The sequence below is a fragment of the Triticum urartu genome, chromosome 3A (assembly GCF_056163025.1).
Source record: "Triticum urartu cultivar PI428250 chromosome 3A, HENAU_Tu73, whole genome shotgun sequence".
Taxonomy (NCBI): domain Eukaryota; kingdom Viridiplantae; phylum Streptophyta; class Magnoliopsida; order Poales; family Poaceae; genus Triticum; species Triticum urartu.
This window is the reverse complement of record NC_141875.1, coordinates 175,377,673-175,389,450: the sequence shown is the minus strand read 5'-3', so window position 1 is coordinate 175,389,450 and position 11,778 is coordinate 175,377,673. Positions and strand designations below refer to the sequence as shown.

General features: G+C 47.6%; 2 protein-coding genes across 2 annotated transcripts; both read left to right on the top strand.

The window, feature by feature from the left end:
• The first annotated feature begins 6,766 nt into the window (after positions 1-6,766).
• LOC125543520 (uncharacterized) lies at positions 6,767-8,154 on the top strand. The gene has a single exon (XM_048706891.2). It carries the CDS (start codon positions 7,050-7,052, stop codon positions 7,950-7,952), a length of 903 nt encoding a protein of 300 aa, XP_048562848.1. The 5' UTR covers positions 6,767-7,049; the 3' UTR covers positions 7,953-8,154.
• Positions 8,155-8,569: 415 nt separating this feature from the next.
• Positions 8,570-9,292, top strand: LOC147979094 (uncharacterized). The gene has a single exon (XM_087515033.1). It carries the CDS (start codon positions 8,570-8,572, stop codon positions 9,290-9,292), a length of 723 nt encoding a protein of 240 aa, XP_087371159.1.
• Positions 9,293-11,778: the final 2,486 nt, after the last annotated feature.

The following is an 11,778-nucleotide window of genomic DNA, read 5'->3' as shown; positions in this document are numbered from 1 at the left end:
GATCGCTCTCTCACAGGGCGACGAGGGGAGGATCATCGGTTAGGGTTATGCTATGCGATGCTACTTGGAGGACTTCAGTCTACTCTCTTCTACATGCTGCAAGATGGAGGTGGCCAGAAGCATAGTCTTCGACAGGATTAGCTATCCCCCTCTTATTCTGGCTTTCTGCAGTTCAGTCCACCGATATGGCCCTTTACACATTTACCCATGCATATGTAGTGTAGCTCCTTGCTTGCGAGTACTTTGGATGAGTACTCACGGTTGCTTTCTCCCTATTTTCCCCTATCCCTTCTACCTGGTTGTCGCAACCAGATGTTGGAGCCCAGGATCCAGACGCCACCGTCGACGACGACTCCTACTACACCGGAGGTGCCTACTACTACGTGCTGCCCGCCGACGACGACCAGGAGTAGTTTAGGAGGATCCCAGGCAGGGGGCCTGCACCTCTTTCGATCTGTATCCCAGTTTGTGCTAGCCTTCTTAAGGCAACTTGTTTAACTTATGTCTGTACTCAGATATTGTTGCTTCCGCTGACTCGTCTATGATCGAGCTCTTGTATTCGAGCCTTCGAGGCCCCTGGCTTGTAATATGATGCTTGTATGACTTATTTTATTTGTAGAGTTGTGTTGTGATATCTTCCCGTGAGTCCCTGATCTTGATCGTACACGTTTGCGTGTATGATTAGTGTACGGTCAAATCGGGGGCGTCACAATGGGCAAGATGACTAAAATGCCATTCTCCGGAGCTATGGAGCAAGCAACTGATTTATTGGAGATCATACATACTGATGTATGTGGACCAATGAATATTGAGGCTCGCGGCGGGTATCGTTATTTTCTCACCTTCACAGATGATTTAAGCAGATATGGGTATATCTAATTAATGAAACATAAGTCTGAAACATTTGGAAAGTTCAAAGAATTTCAGAGTGAAGTTGAAAATCATCGTAACAAGAAAATAAAGTTTCTACGATCTGATTGTGGAGGAGAATATTTGAGTTACGAGTTTGGTATACATTTGAAACAATGAGGAATAGTTTCACAACTCACGCCACCTGGAACACCACAACGTAATGGTGTGTCCGAACGTCGTAATCGTACTTTACTAGATATGGTGCGATCTATGATGTCTCTTATTGATTTACCGCTATCATTTTGGGGTTATGCTTTAGAGACCGCCGCATTCACATTAAATAGGGCACCATCGAAATCCGTTGAGACGACGCCTTATGAACTGTGGTTTGGCAAGAAACCAAAGTTGTCGTTTCTTAAAGTTTGGGGCTGCGATGCTTATGTGAAAAAGCTTCAACCTGATAAGCTCGAATCCAAATCGGAGAAATGTGTCTTCATAGGATACCCAAAGGAGACTGTTGGGTACACCTTCTATCACAGATCTGAAGGCAAGAGATTCGTTGCTAAGAATGGATCCTTTCTAGAGAAGGAGTTTCTCTCGAAAGAAGTGAGTGGGAGGAAAGTAGAACTTGATGAGGTAACCATACCTGCTCCCTTATTGGAAAGTAGTTCATCACAGAAACCGGTTCCTGTGACGTCTATACCAATTAGTGAAGAAGTTAATGATGATGATCATGGAACTTCAGATCAAGTTGTTACTAAACCTCGTAGGTCAACCAGAGTAAGATCCGCACCAGAGTGGTACGGTAATCTTGTTATGGAGGTTATGTTACTAGACCATGACGAACCGACGAACTATGAAGAAGCGATGGTGAGCCCAGATTCCGCAAAATGGCTTGAGGCCATGAAATCTGAGATGGGATCCATGTATGAGAACAAAGTGTGGACTTTGGTTGACTTGCCCGATGATCGTCAAGCCATTGAGAATAAATGGATCTTCAAGAAGAAGACTGACGCTGACGGTAATATTACTGTCTATAAAGCTCGACTTGTTGCGAAAGGTTTTCGACAAGTTCAAGGGATTGACTACGATGAGACCTTCTCACCCGTAGCGATGCTTAAGTCTGTCTGAATCATGTTAGCAATTGCCGCATTTTATGATTATGAAATTTGGCAAATGGATGTAAAAACTGCATTCCTGAATGGATTTCTGGAAGAAGAGTTGTATATGATGCAACCGGAAAGTTTTGTCGATCCAAAGGGAGCCAACAAAGTGTGCAAGCTCCAGCGATCCATTTATGGACTGGTGCAAGCCTCTCGGAGTTGGAATAAACGCTTTGATAGTGTGATCAAAGCATTTGGTTTTGTACAGACTTTTGGAGAAGCCTGTATTTACAATAAAGTGAGTGGGAGCTCTGTAGAATTTCTGATATTATATGTGGATGACATATTGCTGATTGGAAATGATATAGAATTTCTGGATAGCATAAAGGGATACTTGAATAAGAGTTTTTCAATGAAAGACCTCGGTGAAGATGCTTATATATTGGGCATCAAGATCTATAGAGATAGATCAAGACGCTTAATTGGACTTTCACAAAGCACATACCTTGACAAAGTTTTGAAGAAGTTCAAAATGGATCAAGCAAAGAAAGGGTTCTTGCCTGTGTTACAAGGTGTGAAGTTGAGTAAGACTCAATGCCCGACCACTGCAGAAGATAGAGAGAAGATGAAAGATGTTCCCTATGCTTCAGCCATAGGCTCTATCATGTATGCAATGCTGTGTACCAGACCTGATGTGTGCCTTGCTAGAAGTCTAGCAGGGAGGTACCAAAGTAATCCAGGAGTGGATCACTGGACAGTGGTCAAGAATATCCTGAAATACCTGAAAAGGACTAAGGATATGTTTCTCGTTTATGGAGGTGACAAAGAGCTCATTGTAAATGGTTACATTAATGCAAGTTTTGACACTGATCCGGACGATTCTAAATCGCAAACCAGATACGTGTTTACATTGAATGGTGGAGCTATAAGTTGGTGCAGTTCTAAACAAAGCATCATGGCGGGATCTACGTGTGAAGCGGAGTACATAGCTGCTTCGGAAGCAGCAAATGAAGGAGTCTGGATGAAGGAGTTCATATCCGATCTAGGTGTCATACCTAGTGCATCGGGTCCAATAAAAATCTTTTGTGACAATACTGGAGCAATTGCCTTGGCGAAGGAATCTAGATTTCACAAGAGAACCAAGCACATCAAGAGACGCTTCAATTCCATCCGGGATCTAGTCCAGGTGGGAGACATAGAAATTTGCAAGATACACACGGATCTGAATGTTGCAGACCCATTGACTAAGCCTCTTCCACGAGCAAAACATGATCAGCACCAAGACTCCATGGGTGTTAGAATCATGACTGTATAATCTAGATTATTGACTCTAGTGCAAGTGGGAGACTGAAGGAAATATGCCCTAGAGGCAATAATAAAGTTATTATTTATTTCCTTATATCATGATAAATGTTTATTATTCATGCTAGAATTGTATTAACCGGAAACATAATACTTGTGTGAATACATAGACAAACAGAGTGTCACTAGTATGCCTCTACTTGACTAGCTCGTTGATCAAAGATGGTTATGTTTTCTAGCCATAGACATGAGTTGTCATTTGATTAACGGGATCACATCATTAGGAGAATGATGTGATTGACTTGACCCATTCTGTTAGCTTAGCACTCGATCATTTAGTATGTTGCTATTGCTTTCTTCATGACTTATACATGTTCCTATGACTATGAGATTATGCAACTCCCGTTTACCGGAGGAACACTTTGTGTGCTACCAAACGTCACAACGTAACTGGGTGATTATAAAGGTGCTCTACAGGTGTCTCCGAAGGTACTTGTTGGGTTGGCGTATTTCGAGATTAGGATTTGTCACTCCGATTGTCGGAGAGGTATCTCTGGGCCCTCTCGGTAATGCACATCACATAAGCCTTGCAAGCATTGCAACTAATGAGTTGGTTGTGAGATGATGTATTACGAAATGAGTAAAGAGACTTGCTGGTAACGAGATTGAACTAGGTATTGAGATACCGACGATCGAATCTCGGACAAGTAACATACCGATGACAAAGGGAACAACGTATGTTGTTATGCGGTCTGACCGATAAAGATCTTCGTAGAATATGTGGGAGCCAATATGAGCATCCAGGTTCCGCTATTGGTTATTGACCGGAGACATGTCTCGGTCATGTCTACATTGTTCTCGAACCCGTAGGGTCCGCACGCTTAAGGTTTCGATGACAGTTATATTATGAGTTTATGAGTTTTGATGTACCGAAGTTAGTTCGGAGTCCCGGATGTGATCACGGACATGACGAGGAGTCTCGAAATGGTTGAGACATGAAGATTGATATATTGGAAGTCTATATTTGGATATCGGAAATGTTCCGGGTGAAATCAGGATTTTATCGGAGTACCGAGGGGTTACCGGAACCCCCCGAGGTCTTAGTGGGCCATAGTGGGCCTTAGTGGAGAAGAGAAGAGGCGGCTAGGGCAAGGCCGCGCGCCCCTCCCCCTCTAGTCCGAATAGGACAAGGAGAGGGGGGCGGCGCCCGCCCTTTCCTTCCTCTCTCCCTCCTCTTTCCCCCCTTCTCCTAATCCAACAAGGAAGGGAGGGAGTCCTACTCCCGGTGGGAGTAGGACTCCTCCTGGCGCGCCTTCTCCTGGCCGGCCGCACCTCCCTCCCTTGCTCCTTTATATACGGGGCAGGGGGGCACCCCATAGACACAACAATTTATTTGATTTTTTAGCCGTGTGCGGTGCCCCCCTCCACCATTGTCCACCTCGATAATACTATAGCGGTGCTTAGGCGAAGCCCTGTGTCGGTAGAACATCATCATCGTCACCACGCCGTCATGCTGACGAAACTCTCCCTCAGCACTCGGCTGGATCGAAGTTCGAGGGACGTCATCGGGCTGAACGTGTGCTGAACTCGAAGGTGTCATGCGTTCGGTACTTGATCGGTCGGATTGTGAAGACGTACGACTACATCAACCGCGTTGTGCTAACGCTTCCGCTTTCGGTCTACGAGGGTACGTGGACAACACTCTTCCCTCTCGTTGCTATGCATCACCATGATCTTGCGTGTGCGTAGGAATTTTTTTGAAATTACTACGTTCCCCAACACGGTGTTGCCGCGTCGGTAACCCAACCGCCATGGTGGAACTTACTTGTCGCCGCGAATCCGGTGACAGCCCCAGCCTCGCTGCCACGCCACTACTCGTACCTTTCGGCCAAGAAAACTATTGTGGACGCTCGAAACACCGTCATCAATTCAAAAAGTTCCTCCGTCCAAGATGGTAGCTGCCACACCATCGTCGGCCGCTGAGGTTTATTAGTGATTAGGTGTCCTCCAATCTACCGACCTGACCACCACCGAGAAGCTAGTCCCGTTCGAAGCTCCCGACCTCTCCGCCGTTGGATTTCAAGTTTCAATTGCTTTTCAGTTTTTCACTTTGGGCTTCAGTTTTTGGGCATATGAAAAAGCAACCGCAGGCACGGTGTCCAAACATCTTATCTGTTCTAGCCTATAATCATTTTTATATCATCAAGTTTTACATCATCTTTTGAAGCGTTCGCTGATGCGTCCAGTTGTGTCTGTGGGCATTGACCGGCCAGGCCTCAAAAAGCGTCGTCCACATCCGTGTATCTCATATTCGATCCCTTATATCCATACTAAACCATGCAACATGAATAAAACTACGTAGAACATGAAACATACATACAATCGGACATAAAATGCACAATCCGTTCACCAAAAGATCTTTAAAAGATCGCCAAAATTCACATGATGCACATAAACGGCAGACAAATTTAAACTACATCTGGAAACTTGAAATTAAAGTGGAGAAGGTGGATCTTCACCACTTCCTCGCCGAACCTTTCCCCTTTCGGTTGACAGTGCAGCTGTAGGTGTCGGCGATTGGTGGAGGATTGCCCGGTCATCGGACGAGGTGCCATGGTCATCGTCGTCGTCTTCTCGGAGGAGTCGGAGAGGACGATGAGCATTTTGAGCCACCGGACGGTCGTGTCCTCCTGCCGCTTGAGCTTCGTGAGCCGAGCCGCCTCCGCCGCTGCCTCTGCCCCCTCGCACTCAGACTGCTCAATGGCAAGCTGCCACGCCTTGGCATTCATCCAGCGGAGCCGCCAAGCATCCGTCCTGTCGTCAGTGACCGGCGATAGACCCAAGCGAGGAGCCACTGTCCTCGTCGGGCTCCGCCGGCAACTAGCCGGTGGATTAATGGGCGCCGGACAGTCCGTGCGTTTGAGGGCGTTTTGAAGCGCCTGGGTGAGTCGTTTTTGTTTTACTGGTCAGTGCGGGCTGTCCGCCCAAGGTTTGAGGCAGGTTTGGGATGCCCGGCTATAGATGTTCTAAGACTCTAAGGGCGTGTACAATGGGGGCAGCACCACACCACTGCCCTAATGTTTCACGTAGATAAAAGCAACTAAAGCCACTGTCTAATTCTACCTTGGTCCAACGGAAGGAGCGGTATTGTCCTCAGGGTTGGCAGCCTTTTTCTATTCACCATAGAGTAGGCTTGTCCTGTTAAAGTTAGCACGGTGATGTCCAACCCTTCCTCATTGGCAGCGTCTGCACTTTTGTCAGGGGAGAGCCGGCCTCTTCTGCGGGATCCCATCTATCTCTGCGAGCTACACCTTTTGCTAAACTCAGCTATCCGACCTACGTGGCGTGCTGGAGCATCTGTCCATGCTGGAGTATTGGCCATGCCCTAAAGTAGAAGTAGCGAGATAATAATAAAAAAAGGGTCAACAAAACCAACTAACACATGAACATGTGAAGATGCACAGCCATTGTTTTTATTCCCCGCTAATCACAACCTTTTTTTTTTTGAGAAATCACAGCCTTGGGTTTGTTGATTAGATTACAAAAATAGCGCCAACGACATAAAAAAAACGCGCCAACTGCTGTTCCGAAAAGCATCGGATTGGATTTGGATAGAAGTTACGCCAATCCGTCGAGCTGCGGATCCAAGAATCAGATTTCGTTTTTGCTTCGATTATCGATTAGATTTAAAGGGGACGACGCACCGACGGGTTCGCAACCCTAGTTTTTCGATCTGATCTTTCCCCTATCTTCGCCGCCCAACTTCCCCCCATCTCGCGCACTCCGTCGAACATGGCGGCGCGCGGGCAGGGGCAGGTGCAAGATTTCGACTTCTTCGTGGTGGTCGACTTCGAGGCGACGTGCGTGAAAGACGGGAGGATCTTCCCGCAGGAAATCATCGAGTTCCCCGCCGTGCTCGTCGACGGCGCCACCGGCCGCATCGAGTCGGCGTTTCGCAGGTACGTTCGTCCAAAACATCACCCTGTGCTGACTCAATTTTGCAGGGAACTCACCGGCATCCGGCAGGAGGACGTCGACAGCGGCGTGGATCTCGGCGAGGCGCTCTGGCTGCACGAGGCTTGGCTGAAGGCGGCGACGGCGGGGGCAGGGAGCTTGGCCGTCGTGACCTGGGGAGATTGGGATTGCCGCACCATGCTCGAGTCAGAGTGCCGCTTCAAGGGGATCGAGAAGCCGTCCTACTTCGATCGCTGGATCAACCTGAGGGTCCCCTTCCAGGCGGCGCTCGGCGGCGGAGGGCGGGTCACCCTTCAGGAGGCGGTCCGGGCGGCGGGACTGGACTGGGAGGGCCGCCTGCACAGCGGGTTGGATGACGCGCGCAACACGGCGCGGCTTCTTGTTGAGCTCATGTTGCGTGGGGTCAAGATGACCATCACGGGCTCGCTGGCGCCATCGCCGCCGATCCAGCAGCAGCCGCAGCAGCTTCTCACAAGCCCTTGCGGTGGCTCATCGGCGCTGGCGCCGCCGCTGATCCAGCAGCAGCAGCAGCCGCCGCAGCCTCACATGATAAGCCCCTGCGATGGCTTGCCTGGGACGTGCTTCTGCTACTGCAGGGTACCGACCAGAGGAGGCGTGGTGTCCGTGCCAGGGCCGATGCAGGGGAAGTGCTTCTTCGGGTGTGGCAACTGGACGCCGGCCATGGGACCCGTCTGCCCCTACTTCGTATGGACCAACTGAATGAACCACCCATGGCACCAGGTTCAGTGTAGCTCAGCTGTTAGTGTAAATCGTGCTAGCCATCAGAATCAGAGCTTAGCTCGGCTGATTCTAGCCAGTCTAGATGTGAATTTGGTCTCTGGAACCAAACGTGGCCAATGGGGCTACTCTTGATGTAATTGGTGTCTGAATTAGTATTATCAATAGAAATTCTTTTTAGTTATGTTCCTTGTCCGCGAATTTCTTCAGCATCGATCACGAATCTCGATCATATAGGCAACCTTATATCAAGAATGAAACAAAAAACAGCCAACCTAGATTCACTGTGAAATGATAGTTTCTTGATCTGTAACAAGATTCTCAAACTCTCTCATAGATTCAACAAGACTCTTTTTTCAATAGATTCAACAAGACTTGTCATGCGTTCTTATCTTCAGTCCATGTCACTCTCAGGGGTAGTTGTATCTGCATGTGTCGGTCTGCTGCGTCTGCGGCTGTTGTATCTGCATCCTACTTGTATTTGCATCTCTTGTCTCTATTCAAATGAATTTCCAGTCTTACATTCAGAGTACCTCCTTGGTCCTTGCTGTCCTCTGTCTTTGTTCTTCCTTGTTTTTTGTGTGTCCCCCACATCTAATATGAGGATTCTAAACTGGAACATATGCGGTCTTGGTGACACTGATAAATGCTCTTTAATCAAGGATGCGACTCACTCTAGCCGTGCTGACGTTGCGTGCTTGCAGGAAACAAAACTTCAGAGCTTGAATCTTCCCTTTCAGTCAAATTCCAATGGAAATGCCGCCACACTGACCACTGTATATGCCCCATGTGATAGTTCAGAAAGGGAAGATTTTTTTCAGCACCTCAACCAAGCTGCTGCTCTTGTGGGTGGATCGTGGATACTGCTGGGTGACTTCAACATGTACAGGTCTGCCCACGAGAAATCTAGAGGACGCATAAACTGGTCAGTCATGGAGCACTTTAACAGCTGGATTAGAGAACATGGCTTGGATGATATTCATATTGCAAATCGCAAATATACTTGGTCCAATAAGAGAAGGGAACCAATGCTTGTTAAGCTGGACAGGGTGCTCGTCAACGCCGAGTGGAATTTGGGTTTCTTCCAAACTGTGGCCACTGCCATAATGGCCGCAACTTCTGATCATGCTCTGTTCATCGTGGAATTCAGTAAAGACACCACCAGAAGCAATTTTTTCAGGTTCGAGAATTTTTGGCTGGATATTGAAGAGGTCAGGGGGATTATCTCAGAAGGTTGGACTAGAGGCACCAGGGCCTTTGCTGCGACTACATCTCTTATCAGCATTAAGATGAGAAGAATTCGAGCTGCCATCCGCAAGTAGGGTAGAAGCAGGGGAAGTGTTCAGCTGCTCATGGAAAATAACAAGCATGTTGTGGACTTTTTGAATGCGGTTGAGGAGTACAGGACACTCTCTAACTTGGAGTTTTGTCTTAGAGATCATGCCAATAAGAAAGTCCAGCAGTTAATCCTTTGGCAAACTAGCATTTGGAGGAGAAGGGCAAAAATCTGTCAATGCACTTTGGGGGATGAAAACACCCGTTTTTTCCATGCTGCTGCAAATAGTCATTCAAGAAGGAACAAAATCAGAGTTCTTGTCAAGGATGGTATCGAATTCTTTGATGATGAGGACAAGCTCAGGATAGCAACTGAGTATTTTAACACCTTGTTCGGACAGGCCTCTCCTTCGGTACCGGTCGTAGATATCTCAGCGCTCTATGATCCGATCGACCTAAGCTCGCTAGAAGAGCAGTTTTCATGGGCTGAAATCGTCTCTGCAATCAAACGTTCCCCGAACAACCGTAGTCCTGGGCCGGACGGTTTCACAAATGAGTTCTACAAATGCTTCAAGGAAACTCTGAAACCTGATCTGCTGAATTTTTTCAGTGACTTTCATGCAAATAACGCCGATCTCTCAGGCGTCAATTCTGCATCCATTGTCTTGCTGCCTAAAAAAGAAATTTCAATGGAGATTAAAGACTTCCGGCCTATATCCTTGGTGCATAGCCTCCCCAAGCTAGCCACAAAATTCCTAACTACCAGGCTGCAGCTGTGGATACCTAAACTAGTGCACCCACTACAATCTGGTTTCCTTGCTGGCAGATGCATTGTTGAAAAAATTTCCCTCGCTGCAGAGCTTGTACAATATGCAAAAAGGAAGAAGATACCAATTGTACTGAAGCTAGACTTCAAGAAAGCTTTTGATAGTGTTAGCTGGGACGCACTGTTTGCTGTTTTGGCCGCCAGGGGTTTTGGACAAAGGTGGATCTTCTGGATCAAGAACCTTCTCTACACAAGTTGGCAAGGGTTACTTTGAATGGAAAACTGGGGGAGCCGACCCTCGCAAAGTGTGGTCTCCGGCAGGGGGATTCATTATCACCCTACCTGTTTATTTTAGTGGCAGATGTGCTGCAGCAGATGTGTTGTGAGGAGTTCAGGAGAGGCAATCTGCTACATCCGTTGGAGATGGATTCCTTTTTCCCGGTGCTGCAGTACGCTGACGACACCCTGATGCTGATCAAAGGGACTGTGGAGCAAGACGCAATCGTCAAGAGGATGCTTAAGCGTTTCTCTGACTTCACTGATCTGCAGATCAACTCCAATAAAAGCACCTTTGTGCCCATCAACATGGAGCAATCTACTGGCCAGCAAGTTTCTGAGCTGTTAGAGTGTCCGGTCTCAACCTTTCCTTGTAACTACTTGGGCTTGCCGTTGTCAACAAACAAGATCACCCATGCGATGTTGATGCCAGTCATACACCGAGTGGACAAAAGACTCTCTGGCTGGTTGGCAACCTTCTTGTCTTGGGGAGGGAGGCTTACTATGATAAACTCTGTACTTGCAGCTATACCAAATTATTATATGGCCTGTTTTCTATGGCCGAAGGAGTCCCTGGGTAAGCTTGAGCAAATTCTCAGGGGTTTTTTGTGGCAAGGAAAGAAATCTGCCCTTGGAGGGCAATGCTTGTGGCCTGGGATGTTGTTACCCTCCCCAGGGGCACTGGGGGACTCATAATCCGGGATTTACGTGCGCATAATTTGGCTATGATCTGCCGCTTCACCATGAAGGTGTTGCAAGATAGTGAAGTTCCCTGCTTTAGTTGGTTTGCACGACGATACTGTGAACGCACCATTCCAATGGTAGCAAGCAATGGAGATACACCTATGTGGAGATGCCTCAAAAACTCGATGCCTCTGGTCATCAACGCTACAAAGTGTTCGTTAGGAGACGGCTCCAGGATTTCCTTCTGGCTAGATGATTAGTCAGGCAATGGCCGGTTAAGGGACTCTTTTCCCACGCTTTTCACTTTTGCCAGGAACAAGTTATGCACTGTGGCCTCTCAGTACAGTGGGCAATGGAACATTCAATTACATCCCAACCTGTCTATGACCGCTGCACGGCAACTGGATGACCTGCTGGCGAAGCTTTGCAACATACAGCCGGATCTAACACACGGTGATAAAAGGGTTTCTTCTATTCACAAGGGCGAAGCAACCATGGCGTACTTTTATAATTTGTTAACTTTCAGAGGTATGAATTGGCCGCAGGCTGCTTTCATATGGAACAGCATCATCCCCATGTGCCACCGAGTTTTTCTCTGGCTGGCCTTGCATGGTAGGCTGAACACTCGAGATAACATGGTTAAAAAGAATTGGAAAGCTATTGCATCACATGACGGATGTGATGTTTGCCCTGCCACTGAATCAATTACTCACTTGGTGCTCAGATGCAAAGCTGCGGATGTCCTTTGGAAGAAAATTGGGGTGCTAGACCTGGCTGTGCAGGCAAACAGCCTTCTGGAGTTTGTCT